Source organism: Cricetulus griseus, chromosome 7, assembly GCF_003668045.3.
Source record: "Cricetulus griseus strain 17A/GY chromosome 7, alternate assembly CriGri-PICRH-1.0, whole genome shotgun sequence".
Lineage (NCBI taxonomy): Eukaryota > Metazoa > Chordata > Mammalia > Rodentia > Cricetidae > Cricetulus > Cricetulus griseus.
The window spans coordinates 49411316-49432724 of record NC_048600.1 but is presented as its reverse complement, the minus strand read 5'-3'; the positions used below and the strand labels follow the sequence as shown (position 1 = coordinate 49432724).

General features: G+C 46.4%; 1 protein-coding gene across 1 annotated transcript in view; it reads left to right on the top strand.

Annotated features, from left to right (window-relative positions):
* The window catches only part of Dock2 (dedicator of cytokinesis 2), a 377575-nt gene extending 360047 nt beyond the window's left edge, over positions 1-17528 (top strand). The window contains exons 45-52 of the mRNA XM_035448098.1: positions 4737-4913; positions 6194-6277; positions 11614-11751; positions 13450-13577; positions 14315-14483; positions 15373-15493; positions 16459-16601; positions 17466-17528. Of these exons, the coding sequence (XP_035303989.1) occupies positions 4737-4913; positions 6194-6277; positions 11614-11751; positions 13450-13577; positions 14315-14483; positions 15373-15493; positions 16459-16601; positions 17466-17528 (1023 nt within the window). The remainder of the gene's footprint in view (positions 1-4736; positions 4914-6193; positions 6278-11613; positions 11752-13449; positions 13578-14314; positions 14484-15372; positions 15494-16458; positions 16602-17465) is intronic.
* Positions 17529-21409: the final 3881 nt, after the last annotated feature.

Here is a 21409-nt window from a genome sequence, read left to right as displayed (position 1 = left end):
TATAGATTCCACTGCAATATAAATTCCAGGAAGGCAGACACTTTGTCTGTTATCCTCTCCCTGAAGTACTCCAAGTGTCAAGAACAGCCTCAGGCCCATAATTCTTCTCAAGAATATTTAAGTAAATCATTAGGTAATTGCCATGCTGATGCCCTTTGAGTCTAAATAGTTACCTTACATTTTCACTTCAGAATTCTGAAATTAGGGGAATGGCAGACATTTTTATTTTAACTTCTCTCTTTCATGTTGTTAGCTCCTGTGATGGTTAATTTTGGTGGTGAATTTGAATCGCCTAGGAGATGTGTGGATGACACTACTTCCAGAGAGAATTAACTAATGCTGAAAGTGAGTGGAGCCACCCCACAGTTTGGGGATAGAATAAAGGAAGGAGGGACCCAGGCCAGTGTCAGCGTGCCCTCTTTCTGCTTCTTGTCTTCTGTATTGTAAGCTGTTCCATCATGCCTCCCCTTCCATGATAGACTGGGCCTTCTGAAACTGTGAGCCAGAACAAGTTATTCCTGTCCTTGGTGTGTGTGTGTGTGTGTGTGTGTGTGTGTGTGTGTGTGTGTGTGTGTGTGTGTGTGTGTGTTGTATGTGCATATGTACGTGTGCTTGTATGTATGTGCATATGTGTGCTTGTGTGTGTGTGTATGTGTGCTTGTGAGTGTGTTTATGAATATCTGCTTGTGATAAGAAGTTTTGGGAAAGTATCTCTAAGGATTGCCACAGTGGATTTGTTCTTACTGGCCTCTATTATCAAGCTTCAAGATATCTCAGACACAGAGGTTTAGTGCCTTGCTAAGTGACCACATTGTAAGCATTTGTTTTCATTATATGAACTTCTCTTATTCCCTGTTCTTTCCCTCATGTGGTGCTATGACCCCAGCACTATGTGTCTAGAGGAGTGTCTTAGGATGGGCTTTCAGGAAAAGTCCTGCCTATTTGTTGAGGAGTTCACCTTGTTCTCAGCCCTAATCTAAGAGTCTGACAATTCAGCTAGGCCACAAATGACAGTGTGTTATTGGAGGGTCATTATGTATCTCTTCATATTCAGTTTACAAAATAGGAACCATAAACTATGGGATGTCAGAGCTGTAATGGATGCCAAAAGCCATTGGATCCCAAAGCTATAAACTCAAATATTTATCTTCCAAGTCCTGTAAGATAAAAGAAATAAAGTGTCACATTAGGCTACTAGTGACTGGCAGATGCTGAAGCAAATGCTTGCAGTCAGCCCTCCACCTACTGAGTTAACGTTGGGGGAATCTTAGCCAGTGCTTGCTGAGGGACAGACCTCTGCAGGCCACCATGGCTTGCTATTCTCCAGATGCTTTCTTGATTCCTGTCCAGTGAACTATTTTGCAGAGGAGGAAACTGAGGCCAGTGGAGAACTTGAACTCTCAAATTGATTGCAGTCATTGATGCTTGCCCCATGCAGCTCACAGGACTCCTGGGTGGACTCCAGCTGATGACATAGGTGGGAGGTGCTAGAGCAACTGGAAAGGCTGCTGTCTTGCTGGGAATAGAAGTTACTGCCCCTTCCCACTCACTTCCATGCTTATTCCCACTCACTTTTCCTTCACAGCAAGTTGAACACAAGTTATTTTGCCTGTGATGTCCATAGAAACTGAGACTCAGTTCAGCAAAGATGCCAGAGAGCTGAGGGCCTAATGAAGTCCCAACAGGAAGCTGATGGCAGGTTTGATGACATTGTCTGATGTGCTTGTCATAGAAGCCAGCCTTTGCAACCAAGAACAGTCCAGTTTCCCTCTCCAACTCTGGCACCTACTGCCCTTGGGCATGTGTATTATTAGTTATCTTCCCACTACTGTGATAAAACACCATGGCCAAAAGCAACTTAGAAAAGAGTTTATTTTGCTTGTAAGTTTCCAGAGGGGAAAAGTCCATCATGGTGGGGATGAATGGCAACAATCGGCAGACAGGATGGCAGGAGCAGGAAACTGAGAGCTCGCATCTTCAACTGTAAACAGGAAGCAGAGAGAATGAACTTGAAGGAGGGAAAGAGTAAAAACTCTTAAAGCCCATCCTCCAGAAAGTCCATACCACCTTCCCAAACAGCACCGCCAACTAGGGACCATCTGATCCAATGCCTAAGCCCATGGGGGTCATTCTCATCTATACCAGCATAGGGCTTCACTTCACCCACTCTTGAGAGCATGCACTGACTGGTAAGGTGACTGTTGATGGAACCATCTCTGTTGTCTCCTTGTGGTGGATGGCTGTGGTGGTTTTGCTTTTGATTTCTCTTATCAGCGACTGACAGCCATGCCTCCCTCCAAATGCAGTACCCCAAGTTCCACTCAGAGCTGTGCATGTTTCCATCTGTGGAGAGCCAAAGATCTTTTGCTCTTAGTCTCTGTTCCTGAGGGCTGTTCCTAATGGCAGTATTTTGTCAAAGCAATGACAAGCTGATCTTGGAATCCAGGAATAGTCTTAAAAGTGTGTAGACAAGCCAGTGGGTACACCTTACCAATTCTGGTAACTTGCCTCAAAGCCTGTGTATACTAGACACCCTGGCTGTAGTTAGGATCCCCATGAACTGCTGTACTCCTCAGCTGAGTGGTGGATTTTCCTTCCAAGTCATTCTGGACCTTAGCCTTGTAAAGCTCACCAGAGTTGATTTGTATGCAGGATACAAACTCAGACAAGGATCTCAATTTTAGGCAGTAGGCCAAGCAGTATTCTTCTCCAGCTCATACCCTATGTGTTTATATATGTACATGTGAGTCAATGTGGCTATGTGTATGCAGATATGGGAACTACAATTTGAATACAGATGGTGTTCCCCAAAATAGTACTATTTGTAGGTACTATGAACCTTTAAATGGCAGTGCCTTGGGGAAATTCTTAGGTTAAGGATGATGTGACAGTCTGCACTGACACACCCTCCCACCATTGCCATCTAGTGCCTTTACCTGGGCCCCAAACCAAGACAACTGACTAGTCTCAATGAACAAAATAAACCCCTTTCTCCTATAAGGAAATTGCCACGTGAGTGTAGTTGGAGTAGCGTGATGCTAATACTGAGGGTATTATATAGTATTTTGGGAGCCCATCTCACATAGAGGGACACTCCATGAGCCAAGACACATGGGGGTGGGCCTAGGCCCTATCCCAAAGGATATGATAGACTCTGATGACTCCCTATGGAAGGCCTCACCTCCCTGGAGAGCAGAAAGGATATGTGATAGGTAGGGTTTTAGTTGAGGGGGGTAGTATGGGAGGAGGGGAGAGAGCGGGAACTGGGATTGACATGTGAAACAATCTTGTTTCTAATTCAAATTTAAAAAATCCGCAAAAAAAGAGAAAGATAGTGGTAGTGACAGAGAATCTGTTCCCAAGAGCTTCTCACTGCAGATACTTCCATCTCTGTCTTAGTACTTTTCTATTGCTGTGAAGAGATGTCATGAAAGAAACATTTATTTGGAATCATGGTTTCAGAGGTTTAGGCCCTCATGCACCATGGGTGGGAAGCATGGCAGCAGGCATCCATGGTGCTGGAGCAGTAGCTAAGAGCTTACATCCTGATCTTCAACTTGAGGGCAGAGAGAAAGAGCTGACTGGGAATACTGTTGACTTTTGAAACCTCAAAGCCCTCCCACAGTGGTACACTTCCTCTAAGGCCACACCTCCTAATCCTACCCAAGCATATGAGCCTATGGGGACCATTCTCATCCCAACCACCACAATCTCCAAAAGCACACACTCAGAGAAAGGGTTGGGAAGCTGTATTAGATCAGTTATTTACAGAAATAACTTAAGACTATGGCTACAAAGGCTGACCTGCTCCTCTCATGCATGCAGTAGGCACAAGTTGCAAGAGGCATTTCTCAAGGACTCTGCAGTGTCAGGTGTTATAGTGTCTCAATCTTCACTACATAGCCAACGAGGCAGGCACCACGTAACCATCATGATAGACACAATAAATTTTTCTCTCTTCCTCCATGAAGTTTCTCGAGTTTCTCAACTCTCCCCTCCAGTCCATCCTTTCCCACCAGTGATCTTCCTTTCCCAGAATAACCTCTGTGTCCCATCCTAACACCTACAGAATTTGGTTGGAATAGCCATACTTTTCTAGCTGTGTTTCTGCCCAGCAATAACAGAGTGGAGTTGTTTCAGCTGAGCCATCTGTCCTGCAAATCCTAAAGTATTTACTCTCTGGTCCTGTTGTAGAACTGTCTGCTAACCTCTAGTTTAGTTTTTACTCTGGAGCATAAGCTTCTGCAAACTGCAGTGTTTGTCTGTTGTCATTCAATACCACTGTTTATTTTTCTCTCTGAGATGTGTGGGCAAAGAGTTTCATTTTATCTTCCCTTTAGCCCTCCGTCTCAGTACCTGTTGGGTGCTCCTAGAGCAAGCTATCTTGATTTCTTTGGCCAGTAGCATACATAATAGCTTCCAACTAGTATGTGATGAGTTTGTTAACTGGGAAAGAAATCTTCTCTGGGCACATTCAACCTGTGAAGTCAGAGCAGAGCCTGGCACTTCCTGCCTGTGTCTCCCCAGAGAAATCCTTTCCCTCTAAACAGAAAGCCAGTCAGCCTGTTCTTGGCCAACACACAGCCCCCAAGCTGTCTCATTATCCTCAGATCCTGCTGTAGCCTGGGGACTAGGGGCTATCTTTGAATCCCCACCCAAGTGAAATCAATACCAATGATGATGTTGGCTTCTCAGGCCATCCACTGAGGCTCTTCTGCCAATCTTGTTTCCAACAGACCACAATTAGTCCTCTGGAGAATGCCATTGAAACCATGTCCACGGCCAATGAGAAGATCCTGATGATAATAAACCAGTACCAGAATGATGAGAGCCTTCCCATCAACCCACTCTCTATGCTTCTTAATGGGATTGTGGACCCTGCAGTCATGGGAGGCTTTGCCAAGTATGAGAAGGTGAGGGACCTTGGAGCTTATCCCCTGTGCCTCTTCTTGCTTGACTCCACGTGGACATAGCTTGTTTGGACATTATGTTCCAACCTGACCTCCTGTCTCCTTCCCATCCTGGACACAAAAGAAGTGATTTCTCAAGGGTCTCCAGTTCCTTGGCATCTCTGTTGAGGAAAGACTTAGAAGTGACCATAAGCCACAAGCCATGCCTTTTGGTAAACACACCTCTTCTATAGGGGATTGGAAATAACATAGACAGGGGGAAAGAAAGAAACCCAGAATATGAACATGCAGAAATCTGGGAGCCCAACTCCCATTGGCAGAGGCATGAAAGTCATAGGGTCCCTTCAAGAAGCCCCACAGATATGAGTCTGAGATTGTGTTTTGGTCCTTCTGGTACAGGTGGCCAAAAGAAAATGCCTATCAGTTATTTGACTCCTAGTATGCCCTATTGGATATATCAGTGTGCCAACAGGGAGGCATGGCTTTCCCTAGAATGACATAGAACAGAAAGTCCAGAGCTGGCTTTCAATTCACAGACCCTGAATGAGGAATGAGCTCCTTTCTATATAACCTCACTGTATGTTCCCTGTTCCTTACCGCTCATTGGTGCAAAGGCAAGAACACCACAGTGTGCACCAGCCAGGCATAGTGACACTCCTCACCCAGCCAGTCCTTATGGCTACTCTGATACCTCTGTGGTCACACTTGCTCGGCCTGCAGAAATGCTGCAGTATGTCTGCATAGAGTGTGCATACAGTGGGGATGGGACTGGAAAGAGGAGGGAGGAATGGAGGAACCATGAGGGAGACTGGGAGGCAGGCTTGGACAGGCACTAGGGGAAGTTCCGCACTCAGCTCTCTCCCACCAGCAATGATCTCCAGGAGCCTGAGCATCTTCAGAGGTTCCCTAACAGAGGGATCCCTAGCCTGAACCCCACCCAACTCAAGCCCCCAGAGATTTGGTTCAGTAGAACCCATTTGGGACTAGAGAATGTGTCAAGTCTCCAGTTCAAAACAGTTTTCAGGGGAGCTGCTGCTGGTGGTCCTGGCACCCCACTTTGGCAGTACTTCCCTGGGGTTTGCAGCATGCTTCCTGTGAGTGCTGATCTGAGTGAGCCTCCAGTAAAGTAAAAGAAAGCAATGTCAACCACAGTAGGTCCACCCCAAAGCCCAGGTCTTTGAAACTTCTCTTACTTCCTTTTGTCTCAACATCAGAGAGATGGATCATGTGTCCCACCTGAGGAACAGGATTCCAATCTTAAGTCCCCACCCTGTTCCCCACAGGCTTTCTTCACTGAAGAGTACAGCAGGGAGCACCCGGAGGATCAGGACAAGCTGAGCCACCTCAAGGACCTGATCGCATGGCAGGTAAGGTCCAGCTGGTCATGGGAGCAACCATTCAGGCCCTCTCATTGCCCCAGCTCTCTGCCCCATGGCTCCTTGGCCTGGCCTGACTCTATGTGACCCTCTGCTGCTCCTCACCTCTGGCCCCTCTTGTGATACTGGATTACACCTGAGCAGCCTCATCAGGACACAGCTTTGGCCACCTTACCTTGGGTGTTGCATGGTACCAGATAGCAGTGAATGCTGTGTGGGAGGTGGTTGAGATTGCTTTCTTTGGTAGTAAAATTCAGGAGGTAGTTTTTCACAGTGGAACTCAAATGAAAGCCACCCCCCCCCCGCCCCCGGCCACACACACACACACACACACACACACACACACACACACACACACACACACACATCCACCACCAACCCCAGCTTGTGCCAATCAGACAATAGAAGGCTTGCCCCTCCCCCGCCAACCACCTTCCTTTCGAGGCTGACCCAGTTTGTAGCAGATAGTGCACAGATGGATATCAGGTTCTGCAGATAATTGAGGTCTTTGTTGGGCTGGCTCACGGTCAAAGGGTCCACATCTGCCTGGCTCGGCCAGATTTCTGCCTGAGGGCTTGTTATTTGTCTACCTCCATACCCCTTGTCTTGTTGCATTCTTCTCCTTGCCCACTCTTCCTCCCCACCTCTCCCTAGGCATCTGTCTGCCTCTCTTTGAAGCTCTCTGCTTCTCCCCTCTCTGTCATTTGCCTCTCTTTGCCTCCTACACCCTCACATCTTCCTCCTCTCTCTGCTTTTTCTTTGCTTTCCCATTCTCTTTTATTTCTCTCTCCTTTTTCCCAAAGAAAAAAGAGCCAGACCCTTCCTGCTCTAGCCCCATGACAGCTTCCTCAGACAACTGCCCGCCCAGTCTGGGCTCTGTGCAGATGGTGCTGCGATGGACATAGGAGGTGTGCTGTGCGCTGGTGAGGAGGGAGCAGGAGCCTGGGGCAGGAGTAGCAGTCTGCATGCTGCCCACCCACTCTTCCCCGCTCCTTGCCAGTCACCATGCTAAGAGAAGTACTCGCTCTCCCTGATAGGGAGTTTGGTTACTCCAGGGAAATCAGGGACTGAGAAGCACTGGGTGCAGACTCTTAAAATAAGTATTCTTAATTCAGGTCCTTCTCTGCCTCTGCCAATTTATGCAAAGTGGGACTTTAAAAATGAAACGCTGAGCGAGCACTGCAGACATACTTTCCCTGAATGCATTAGGTGTGTCTGGAATTTTCTCTCCCCTTCCCACTCTGTACCACCCATGAAAGCCTAATATCCCTCAGGTTTTTCCATCTTCCTGGGACCATCTGTATCCTTTAATATTCAAATAATGGCATGTCCCTTGCCACCCTGATCTGACAAGCAGGAAGGCTAGCTGAGTGGGTCCTTTTCCTGGATACTTCTGGGGCATCCAGGGAGGACCACTAGGTTACACATATGGGTTTGTGGTTGATGTCTTAGATTGTGCCATTGCCAGGACTCTGCCAGGCACCTCTCCTCATCTGGTTACAGTTCTCCAGGCTGAATCTAGATGGATCTTAGTCTTGCAGGGCAGGGAATGCAGGCTACACTTTCTAAGAACATTCCACCCCAGCCTTAGAGCTATTTAGAAGGGCTCCAAATAGATGAAAGCAACATGCATTAGAGGCGGCTGCCTCTAAGATTATGAGTGGCATTCATGTAGCGCCCCCTAGTGTCCACCTTCCCCAGAGCATGCCCATGGCTCCCAAGGCCACAGGTTACAGAGCCCCTTTAATCCCAAAGGAGAGTGCACTATGCTATGTCCCTCCTGCCCTGCCCAGGTTTTCTAACTATGACGTGCATTCAAATAGTGCAGTCCTGCTGTGCAGGCACAGTGCTGCTCCCATCATTACACTCAGCAAATCAGCTTGCCTGTTTCTCTTCCATCCACTCTTAAAGCCCTTGTTTACTGGGTGCCCATTGTGTCCCTTGTGCAGTGCTAGGTGACAGGAATAGTAATGGGCAAACTCGAGCCAGTCCATTAGTGTTTAACTCTAGGGAGGACATTGTTTGCAAAACTACACACACTTTGGGGATTTTTTCTCAGGACTTGAGAACCTTAGATATTAAAAGGAAATGGCCATAGCTTTAACCATAGTTTTATCAAACCAGAGAAAACTGGAGTTTCCAATGTATGGCTTGTGTCAGAATGTGTAGATTTCAAGATTGGAATCTTTCTAGATGCTTTGTTCTTTGTTAAAAAAAAAAGATTTTGTTAGATGGGACAGTACCTACAATATATTATCCTCTTAGAGCTTTTTGCTGTGAAACATTACTTGTTGGAAAGTACATATAAAAAACATGATTCTGTGGTTTATCACCAAGCATCCACAACATGGCCCCTCAGTTAGATGCAATAGGCTTATTCTGGTACCCCTGAGTCCATCTTCTGCAGCCTTGTAGTCATCACTACCCCTCTCCTAGACTGACCACTTTCCTGCTTTTATAGACATCATTTCCTAGCTTTTTAAAAAAAATAGAGTTCCACTCTCCAAGCACATATTCCTAGGCATCATAGTTTGCCCTGGATTCCTGCTGACCTACATATAATTGGAACCACCATATGTCAGGCAGGCTTGTAAAACTTGTTCATTGTATTGCACCTCGCTATCATTTATTCATGCTGTCAGGGGTCTATATAGGTAAATCATGTAATGATACCAAATGCATTAATTTTTCTGCTGGCATTGAATTAGATTAGTTTCAACATGAGGCTTTTGGCTGTATCTTTTATTGGTGTGTTTAGACCTGGAAATGGTTGCTCTCAACACAGAAATGATGCGGCATATACTAAAGCTACATTTTCTCCCATCAGCAAAGGTTAATTCACCAACATCATATAAATAGAATATATAGTACATACTAATATATATTTAACTTCTTTTGCAGAACAGAGTATCCTTAAAATCCACCAGGCTGTGGCATGTATCAGAGGTTTGACTTTTTTGCCCCGTGTGTAGATATATAGCAAACAAACAACGTATCCATTTATTGACCCAGCCTCCTGTCAGTAGATGTGTATACTCACTACTCTCTCAAGTTACATGTAATAGTGAATGATGGTTTATTGAAGTTCAACCTTCCTGGGTATGAGAAACAGTTTCCCAATGTGTCCAAACCAGCTTCCCTGTCTGCCAGGTCTGAATCACTCTCCATTCTTACTTACACTCACTCACACAAAGTTGAACTTGTAAAAAAAAAAAAGCAACCATATTGTTATACTTTCTGATCACAGTGGAATGAAACTCAAAATCTACAGCAAGATAAAATTCAAAATTATATACATAGATGGAGACCAAATAATATGTTTAAATGAACAATGTATCATTGAGGATGTGAGAAAGAAAATTATAAAAATCCCATGAAATGAATGAATGAAAACAGAAATACAATATACCAAGACCCAGGGGATTTAGCAAAAAGACTATTGTGATGAAATGGCATGAACAGATGGGAAAATGTATTTTCCAAAATTCTCACTGGAATGTTCTGTGAATATCAAGTTTAGATGATGTGCAGTTTAATGCCCACATTTCTTTGCTGGAGTCTTTTGCTGTAGTTGGCCTGTTCATTGGAGAGCACTGTCTCTCTCAGCATCCTCTTCTCTTCCTCCTCCCTCTTAACATTGAGATTGATGCTAATTTTCTGTTCTGTCAAAATGTCACAGTAAGGTTTAAATTATTTCCATTTTAAATTTTACTATATTGTCTTTATGGAAGACCCCTTTGGTCTTAAGCTCTCTATAGTCTGTCTTCCATGTTCATTCATCTATTCCTTTTGTTCCTACTTGTTCTCTATCCTGCCTGTTACTTTTGGTCCTATCTGCTGTGGATGAATTTCCCTCAGGGTCTAGTGACCCCTGTAGATTCCTTCTAATTCAGAGTGAAGCTAATTGGAAATCAACATGTGTGGGAGAAGGCTCTGTCAGCAAGGTGGCATCACTGCTTGGTAACTGAGTGACCCACACGGTTGAACCTACACACCTGTATGGGACCATTTACATTCTCTAGAAGTAGACTCTTCAAACTGTTTCATGGGAAGATGCTCATAGCTGCATCACTGGGCAGTTGGGAACTGTGCAGTAGTCATCTCACTACCCGTAGGCATACTTTCTTTTTGTCTACTTATTTCTAGTCTGGTTGTGGCTGCTCCTCCTCCTCCTGCCCTTGGGTCTGGTACGCCTGAGTCCCAGGTTTCATGATCTGATTGTTTTAGAGGACAAGTCCCTGCTTCTTGTGAAAATGGGAACACATTATGCATAGCTGCAAGGTGAAGCAATGGGCACCTGGGAAGGGACTAATTCAGTGCAGAATCTCAGTGCCTCCCTCAGCTTTCCTGTGCAATCCTTGCCTCTGACCTTGAGTGCCTCCTGCTCTCTAGAAGCAGGATGGCCTCTACTAATCACTGACTCCGTCCACTGCTCTTGGAGGTCATTTCCAGCCTCCAGCCACCTTCCTCCTGCACATATGCTGGAGCACAAGTATAGCTGACTGTGCATCTCACGGCAGCATGCATTTCTCCCTTCACCTCCTCTTCTCTCAAGGCAGCCAAGAGAAGCAGACAGAAATGCCTTGACTCCACCCTGGTGGAGGCATTTATTGTTCTTCAAGAATAATTCCACCCTCCATCTTGATGGTCTTGGTTATTTTACCCGAGGGTCATGCAGTTAATTTTCTCACATTTTCCTTCTAGCAGGAAGCTCTGTGGCTCTGTTCCTCCACTCCTGGGTCTCTAGGGTCAGTGCACTGATCTCCTTCATGGATAAGACAGGCTGCATCTCTCCTACCTATCCTTCCCTCCTCCCTCATCTTCCCAAGATCGGCAAAGCTTCTAGAAACACTAGTACTAAGACAGCTTTCTGATACCAGCACATTCATAGCTTTGTACAGTGGCTGTGAAAAGTACAGTTGTGCCCCATGGTATGAGATGGACTGTAGCCCCTCTCCCCTTCTCTGCTCTTCCCTGGTGCCAGGCATTCTTACCACGATTTCACTTTTGTACTGCCAAGTGCTTCTTAAGCAAGGCTGTAAGTTCAAGCCCTGTGGATTCCTCCTTTCTGTTCTCTGAACTGTCTGACCCTTTGTAGATTTGTCAAGGCTCAGATTGTTCCATTCATGTGGCTTCTATTGCCTGAGACAACTACAATTCCAAGGAGAAAGAGTAGCTGGGTCATGGTCCCGTTGCATGACAAGTTCTAAGGCTGCAGCTGTCCCAGGGACCGTGTTGGTCTCTGAGCATCTTAAACTCTCTAACTAGCCCGCCAACTTGAGCTCTAGAGCTATTGCACAAGCCCATCACTTACCATCTCTCTTCAGATCCCCTTCCTTGGAGCTGGGATTAAGATTCACGAGAAAAGGGTGTTGGACAGCCTGCGGCCCTTCCATGACCGGATGGAGGAGTGTTTCAAGAACCTGAAAATGAAGGTGGAAAAGGAGTACGGTGTCCGAGAGATGGTATGAGTGGTCCCTGTGACTGGGAACGGGGAGGACTGGGGGAATAAAAAGCTAGAAGGGACTGACATGGGGGAACCTTCCAATATTCCTGGTCCCTCAAAAGTCACTCCTAACGAGAAACCAGTTATATATCAGATCTATGAAACTACCCTAGGAACCGTATAAATATAAAAGTTACATTAATAAAGCACCTAGCATGTGCTGTCCTTCTATAAATACAGTGATGTATATTAACTGCCTGATACAGGCAGGTAGAAATATTTTTAAGTCCTTATATATTTTTTTAGATTCAGGAGCATCAAATAATTTGCCAAAGGCTGTATGGCAAGTTAAGTTAAAGCCAGGGTGTCTACCCAACTGTGCTTTCTCCAAAGACACTGGCCAGTACTCTCAGAGACATCTTGCCTTTCATCTAAAGTAGAATCATCAAATGTCAGAGCTACATAGTACCTTGAAAATGGTCTGTCCCAACCCTCTTGATCTATAGACATACAGGGAGGAGCCTAGAGCTGTATATAGTTCTCTTTTCCTCCATGCAGAAACAAGTTGACCTTTTCCACACACTCTTCCTGAAATGCAATTCTGATGTTAAACACTTGGATTTAGGCTAGACTTCCCAGTGTGAGAACAGTGCTTCATCTCACTTTAGGTACAAGCCACAAACTCCAGACCCCAAGAGTGAGGACCATCACTTCTGCACACAATGATTACAAATTTGGGGGCTCTTATCCTCCCTGTAGACCTCGTAATTCACTAGAACTCCTGACCCCAGGGACTCAACAGTTTTTCTGCTTTGTGATGGTTTTAAAGCACTATGCAGTCTGTAGAAATTGTACTCCAAATCTTGAGCTGTGTGACCAAGCACTTTTTGAAGAGTGCTAGGGCACCTACACCTAGCAGACCTACACACAACTTGCAAACAGGGTTAAGAGGCTGACTGGTGTGAGCACCAATGTGCTACACTGTATGGTGTTCCTAGTGAGGATGTTTGGCAGTTCAGGTAGATTTAATGCATTTTCATGTTATACTTTCAACTTAACAACAGGCTTATTGGGATCTCATTCACTTAGGGGTGTCTATACACATGCTTTCAGATTATGATATGAATTAAGAGAAGCTACGTAAAGAGCAAACACAGGGTGGGGTATGAAAGAGTCCCAAACATGACACTTTCATGTTGCCAGGACACATCACCCTCTGGCACATTGGTATGTGATTACCTAGCAGGGAGCTCACTAGAGCTTAAGTGTGGAGTGTTTTTCCAGGGCTTTCACTATGCAGCCAAGATTGAGTGAATCATTGTTCATGGGCTGGAGATCCATCCCTGTCCCCTGTCTCCTTCCTGGAAGGCGAGTTGATAATATATGGCTCAAAGTCTCAGCCCTGTAATGACAGGGTTGTTGGTCTCTCTGGCATGGGCAGGCTCCATCTGAAACCATCTCATTAGCATAAAGAAAGATGGTCTACAAGGCCACTGAATAATACAGATGCTGTCTCACGTGGGGAAACTTGGACTAGCAATTGTTCCCCTGGGATGGAGGCTGCTAGTGTTTATCCTGCAACCCCGTGGCCCTGCTGACTGGAAGCTTTGCACTGATGCCCTCAGCCCACAGTTCTACCCTGCCCAGAGTGAGAGGAGGGCTCAGATTGCAAAACTCTGCTTCATTGGCTGCTCACCACCTCTTCTCATACCAACAGCCTGACTTCGACGAAAGGAGAGTGGGCCGCCCCAGGTCCATGCTGCGTTCCTACCGCCAGATGTCCATCATCTCTCTGGCCTCCATGAATTCTGACTGCAGCACTCCCAGCAAGGCAGCCCCAGAGAGGTCAGCCCCTTCCTGGAGCTCCTGGCCCAGGTCTCCTCTCCTTTCACTTCAAAGCCTTTCTCTACCTGGTAGCAATGTTTAAAGCATCCTGGGCAGCTGAGAGAGGCTGGTGGCTTTCCCAAGAACCCAGAACTCACTGCAGCCACACAAACCCCCACTGCTGCCACTGGGCTCTTTGCCCAGTGATGTCTGTTGGCAGCCAGCATTCCTCACCCAGCCTGCATTGAAAATGTTCTTTCCTCTAACAGGGGTCCCATCCTTCCCATAATAGCATGTCCCCTCCCACATCTCCTGCCTCATTCCCCTTTAGTCCTGAGACCCTGTGGCTCTTCTCCTACCCAACTTTACGGTCTGCATGCTAGACACCATGTGACCAATGTTCAGGCATCAGGACCACTGTTCAGGTTGTTGTACATCCCCCCACTTGCTGAGCAAGTTGTGGCTCTAAGTCATTCAGCAAAAAAGCAGTAGTGCCTGGATTTAAACTCAGATCGACATTTTAACCAGTTTCATTTCCTTGTCATCCCTCTTGCTTTTAATAGCTTACCACCATCAAGCATTCTAATCTTCATTTTGGATGTTGGTGGATGAGTGGCTTCCTCTGTTTGCTATCAAGGCAACTGATCAGCCCTACAGTAGCAGCTCAGTCAGCATGAAGGTCCTCTTAGGCCCCCTGTGCCCCTACCAGGCTGTTCACTGAAGCTGTAACCACAGTTTGCACTCTCCCTGCCCTTCAGCTTTGATCTAGAGTCAGCAGCACCCAAGACTCCCAAGGTGGAGGAGGAACCCATCTCTCCAGGGAGCACTCTGCCGGAGGTCAAGCTACGGAGGTCCAAGAAAAGGACCAAGAGAAGCAGTGTGGTGTTTGCAGATGAGAAGACAGCAACGGAGTCAGAACTGAAGCGGGTAAGCAGAGGTGCCAGTTTCTCCTCAGCTCTTCACAGGACACTGTGCAGGCAGCCCGGGGCTCCTGAGAGGGTGGTCTGCAGCCTGGCTCCCTCATTGCAGTGGGTCTTAGAGGAGGTAGAGCAAATACTCATGCTCCACAGGCAGGACTTGAACCGAAGCCATCAGACTCCAGAGCCTGCCAAGGAAAGCAGCCGCCTGGGCCCTGACCCCACTGGGCTTCTGAGTGCTAGGCTTTGTGGGGTATGGCGAGCAGATTCTGAGCATTTTGGGTCTTATAAATTAATAGCATATACATTAGATCATATATAGAATAATATATGATCAATGTTTGGGTGGCTGAGGGCAGCCTCATCTACAGAGTAAGAACTTTATCTCAATAAAAAATCCAGCAATAATTACTAATAAAGAGATTTGGTGTTGGACAGCCCTGAGTTCAGTGTTAACTTCCCCTGGAAGGTTTATTGAAAATATTCTGAGGAACTGTAAAGGAGTGAGCATTAGTCATTATGGCATGCTGGGATCAAGGGTAGCTCTGAATGAAAGGGTGGGGCCAGTTGATGCCTTCTGGTGAAGAAACAAAAAACATAAACTTCCTAGTGGGCCTCTGAAGGAAGGAGGATGGGTAAGTCTTCTATGCTCCAGGATCCTACAGAACACCATTCCCGGATCGTCTAACTGAACAGCCCTTTCCCAACATTCCTGGCATTATAAAATACATAACCGTAAAAGGCAGACTGATACAGAATGATATAAAAACAGAACAAATGAACTGCCTTTGCTGCCAGGTCTGTAGAAACCACTCCAAGCACTTTCTCCTGACCTTTGAAAACTTAGATTTGCCTATGCTAAGCCCTTGTGATCTGAGGTGTGTGGTATACCTTTCCAGCTTTCCAGAAAGCATGAGTTCATGAGTGACACCAATCTCTCAGAGCATGCGGCCGTCCCCACGAGGGTGTCTATCCTCTCTCAGATGAGTTTTGCCAGCCAGTCCATGCCCACTATCCCAGGTATGTATTTGCCACTGTTAACCCTGGGAAGAGGTAGTGTGGGTTGCCAAGCTGTCAAGGAGATGAATGAGAACGATTTCTACAGAGCAAGGCAGGCTGAGTATCCAGGGCCAGGAAGCCTCTGCCTTCTTCACTCTCTCAATATCCCCCATTGAGGAAGCCACGTGACCAAGTTCTACCAGAAGGGGAAGTCTGCTGTCCTTCTGGAACCACTCCCTAAGCAAGAGTCCTTCGGTTTGCAGGCAGCATCTCCTCCAGGCCCAGGAGTGTGCCTTTGGCATATCTCTAAAATCCATGGCACCTCTGCTAACCTGGAAAACTACTTCTAGATTTACCACCCTTCCACAGCATTGAAGGGCTGTTCAATGTATACATGACACCTGTGCCTGTCTCTTACTGTCCAGTAGTACAGGACAGCCCCCACTCACTTTCCCATTCGCAGAGGGAGGTCCATGTACAGCTGGGCTCAGCATCTATGCAACTAGCTCTAGTATCTGCTGCTCCACACATACTCTGTGCTGAGGACTGGGCAGAATAGAACAAAGCAGAGCTGGTGCTGCCCCCTTGGGGCTGAACAGTGCATGACAGTAAAGCATCAGCTCCCACTGCCAGACCCTCTCCTAACTCATTATCCCCTTTACACCATGGTAGCCACCCATGATGTAGAAAATGCCACCCTCCCTACTGTTGCACATTCAAACCAATGTACTGAATGTCAAGTCCTGTACGGACCAATTAGTCAGTGGGAGGCTAAGTCCAAACTCAGTCATGTGTCCCTGAAGTTACCAGTCTAAGTGGCAAGGGGTCTCAACCCTCTTCCCATCTAGACACCTTTGGACAAAGCTTTTCAAAGGGTCTAGAGACTGGACCACCCAAAGAATGGCCTAAGATACTTATCCTGTCCCTCGGGACCTACCTCTCCTGCACCCACTCACTCATATCTAGGGTTCCTACTGTCTTTGCAGCCCTCACTCTCTCAGTGGCAGGCGTGCCTGGGTTGGATGAAGCCAGCACATCTCCCCGACTGAGTCAGACCTTCTTCCATCTCCCAGAAGGTGACAAGAAGACCCTGAAAAAGAAGAAAGTCAATCAGTTCTTCAAGACTATGGTGAGAATGCCACTGGCTAGAAAGAGAGGGGAATGCTGAGTAGGGGAACACAGGGAGAGAACTGAAGGAAAAAATGGGAGGGTCTATACAGTGTATGCTCTTTGCCTGTGCATATGTGCTTTTGGCTACTCCTTGAGGGGGTAGTATGACCAGGGATCCTAAGGCTACAGCAATGCCCACCATGCAGTGCTTCTTGGGGCTCCAAGTAGCTCCCTTGAGCAGGACTGACCTAAGTTCTGGAACAGCAGGGTTCCTGGGACCACCAGTAGGTAACTAGCCCTGGCTTAAACTCTCTGTTGGAGCTCCTCTTTGAGCCCCAGCAGCCAGCTATCTCTCTTCAGAAGCCAAAAGTACTTTTTTGAGGGGAGGGAACATTTTCTTATTCTACTTACATTACAAAAGTCTTCAAATTAAAACTTGGTTTTGAATTACTGACTCTTGAAGTCCCATCTCCTGTTGTTACCCTGTCAGTCCTTGTCTGGGATCAAGAAGGGATGAATGTACTTCCGATCCTCCAGGCACTATGATTCAGAGCTGAGATACTATAAAAAAATCACAGGTTGCCTGAGAGCCTGCTTGAGTGAGTCAGGCACCATGCTAAGCACCTCACCATCATTATCCTGTTTGATCCTCCCCTGTTTCAGAAGGGTTTGTGCAAGGCTCACAGAGTCAGCTAAGTGATGTTCAGAGTTCACACAGCCAGCAAGGGTTCTATGAAACTTCCCCAAACCTGTTTTCTGACCAAATTCAAGGACATATCACTTGTATTTAGGCATATGTCATGTTTCTGGGGTCTGGGGTGCTCCAAGATGATGTATAAAAGGATTCCATCTTGCTGTTGTGTTTGTGTGCCCTCCCACAAAGCTGGCCAGCAAGTCAAATGAAGAAAGCAAGCAGCTCCCAGACTTCACATCCACAGACCTGTGAGATGCTGATGAGCAGAGCATTGTGGGAGCTCCAGGAAGAGGCATGCACGTGACGTTGGAGTTACATGAGGGGACAAAACTTTAAAAGAGACAGAGGATCCCAGTGGGGCCCCAGAACCCAAGTGACAACAAGCCTTGTGTCTCCTGAGGCCACCACCAGAGTGATGGATGACTCAATGGACAAAGAAGCCCCACCATGGATTTATGAACCTCAAGGAGCCAGCAAGTACCGAATGGATGCTCTCCCCAGCATCCAAGACATACATGTCATAATTCAGGTTCACAGCTAAAAGGAGCTGTGTTTTGTTTCATTCCTAGGTTTCAGCACATAAAAGAACAGAAACACCTTTAACATGTTCTATTTCTGGTTAACATTTTTGTACTTTACATTTTTTAATAAGCCCCCTTCTAGTCAATCACTTCCAAAGTGTTGCTCTTTTTTACTGACATTAAAAAATGGTCTCATGACTCAAGTCTGTTCCTGGAGGCCTGGGTAGAAAGTTCCCAGGGGATTACAGCACTATGGAAGGCTTATGTTAGCTCATCTCAATGCCACATTTTCCCTCCTGGCTCAGGAGACCTCAAGAATCTCTAAGACTCTTGGTTTCTTTGGGGCCAAATCCTGGGGTATCAGGATGCTGAGAAAACCCAGAATTTATCTCCTACAGCCTGAAAGTAGAGACTTTCATACTTTCTTCCTCTGTCTCTACACAGGGTGGCTAAACTACCTAGCCTGTAACTCTATTGAAGTCTTCAAGAAGTGTTAGAAAGGAAAGGTCTGAGGGCTGGTAGATTCATGGTCCCAGCCTCTGAGTTATATCAGGTCAGAAGTGGTGGCTTTCTTAGAGGGACGTCTGCAAGTGAAATCATGAGGGCGACCATGCTCAGATTTCTCAGATGAGACCCAAGGAAGAGGAGCAAGGGAGATGAGAACCATTCCAACCTCTACAGCCTCAGAGAGCAGAGCTGTGTAGAGACGGGCCTGAGCATAAGGTTGTGCCCTTGTGGAAGTCAAGTGAATGGCAATGTAGGGTTCAGAACTAGGGATGGATGGTCATTTCTTAGATGATAAGTCCCTGGGGTACAGTGAAGGATAAGATAGATTGATTCTAAAAATTACTTCCTAGAGAAAGGTGGGTAAGATTGTTACCCAGATGGAGAAATTGAGGTGCAGGCAGAAGTGACACAAGACTAAAACATGCCAATATTGGCTCCAGCACCCAGATGGGAAGCTAAAACCCTCCCACTACCTAATACTCCAGCACCCCTTTAGTGCCCAGGATATCCTGAATCCCAGTGACCTGTGTCTATGCTCCGTCTCCAAGTCTCAGACCCACCCTCTGCTGTAGCTTCCTATTTCTGTTCTGCTATGGTGGCTGTGGGCATTTGGCCTGTATCAGATAGCTTTGGATTCCTGAAGTCAGCAGAGATCAAAATGCCTCTGGACCCACCTTCCAAAGCCCCTGTCAAAGCATGAGCAGATGACCCTAGAGATGCTGAAGGGTGGCACCATATCCTCATGGCTTCCCATGAGGATGTCAGCATCATGTGATTCTTGTCTCTTCTGTTACAATCTCTCTCCAAGTTCTACATTTGAACTCCATGGGTTTGTTTTTGCCCACCAGCGTGAACTAATGGAATCCTCTTGTTTAACCTTCAAACAGAAGCACTTCCAATACAACTAGGGAGAGTATCTCAACAAGCAAATGAAAACATTCCCTGTAACTCCAGACAGACATGATACTGTAGTAGACCTGCAGATTCAATTGTTTCTCACCAGGGAGCCCTGTGCAACCAGATTCAGAGCCTGTTTTTACAGCTGTAGCTCTGAAAGTTCTATCTCCAATCTCTTCCCTGCTCCTCAACAGTCTGCTGTAATAATAACATCCCTGAGTTCTGCCTTCATAAAATTACCAATATTGGTGAATTTCCATACTGGGTCCATCGACCCCTGTTTCTTTTCCTATAAATAGAGCAAAAGGGGAAACCCATGGATTCCTGTTCACACAGCACTGAAGTGCTAAATCACATCTGGAGACTATCACTAAATGGGAAATAAGTTTGGCACTTTGCCAGAATTCCAGATGCTATGGCTTTGCACCAGTATGCACAACCATGCTAGTAGAGACAAGGACAACTTGTCTTTGGCCAGGTACTCAATCTCTATGTCCTGTTCTTAAATCCTCACCTCACACCAACCCTACAAGGTAGATACTAGGGTGTCACTCAAACTGGTGCGAAAACTCAGCATCCTTGTTTCTTTACCACCACCAATTCTACTGACAGGAAAAGTCCAGGAGGAAAGGGATGCCATCTGCTTGGGATCCACTGAGACACTTTCACTGCACCATAGGAGTAGGGAGAGTCATACAATGAGGCAGAACAAGGGCTAGGTTGGGTGGCTCTTCTTATCAAGCCACGCATGCTCAGTGGGGTCCCACTCTTATGACCTCATCTAATCTTAATCACACCTGAAGGTCTGACCTCCCCATTCCATCAATACAAGGGTTGAAGATTTGCTCTCCAATTCTTGAGCTTTGGAGAAACCCCTCCAAACCACTTCAGAACTGGAGGTTTTGTGCTATGCCCTTGTCACCAAGCCAGAGGCATATCCACCTCTGTCAATTCACTTTTACATTGGACCTCATCCTCGTTCCAGATGCTAATATCCCAGCCCATGCTTGTAGGTTATCATCCTCAACAGTGCGTATGAGACACCCATGATAGATAAGAGCAAGGGAGTCATATTTGGTACAACTCATCTTAGACCACCAGATGCCCCCTGACTGTAAGCCAGGATTCCAAAACCAGCTAGTAATGCCCAGGATGGGGTTCCCACAGGAAGGAAAGGTAGATGGTATGCTTGGGGGTAGGGCACCAACATGACCAAAATGGCTTCAGAAGCAACTAAAGAGAAAAAGGCTTGTTTTTGGCTCAGGGCTTCAGAGTTCATTATGGTGGGGAAAGCATGGCCACAGGGAAAGCATGGCCTGGGAGTATAGGCTGGAGCTGTTTTCATGGTAGCCATCCAGCAAGCAGAGAAAGCAGGAAAGCCAGAAGCAGGTAACCTTCACCAAGTGACCTCTTCTACTAGTCAGACTCCACCTCCTCAAGGCTCCCCAGCCTTCAAAACTGTACCACAAACTGGTAGCCAATTATTCAAACCATGTGCCTGTGTAGGACATTCCAGATATGAACCATGACAGACCCCAGAAGATCAATTCGCTTGACCCTCACTTTCTGGTTGAGGGAGCTGTTCAAGGCCACACGGCTGACATCAGCAGTGCCTACCTGGACTCCAGGTTAACTTGACTCTAAGTCCAGGTCTCCTCTGGGCAATTCTCTCAGAGTCACTCTATTCAGCCTTAAGCTTACTACCTTCAAAACACAGATGATATTGCCTCTCCACACTTCAGTGTGATCTAGGTAGGGTACCAAGTCCCTTCTCCTAAGGTACATTCTTATTAGCCTTATCTCAAAGCAAAGGATGGAATTCAGCATTCCTTCTTCCAGATTTGCAGACTCATGTCAGAAATTGGGGGAGAAATTGAAGAAATCCAACATCTTTCCAAGTATCTAAAAATGAGGGTGGCCTTCATCTCCAGACATACCAGAACTCATCTGTTTACTAATCCTACATGCTGTGCAGCAAGCCACAGGGAGATTTAGCTTGTGGGGCATCATGGATCAGGACACCAGTGGACTGGATGGATAGAAAACCTCCCTCGCCACAGTCTGTATAAGGCAAGAGGTGGAAAGGGGATGTATTTGTCCAGCCTCCCCTTGACATCAGCCTATTGTTTCTCAATCATATACCATTACATCCTACTGAGGCTATCATTCTGGTTGCAAAACATGGTCCTTTGAGTAGTTGCTTGATCA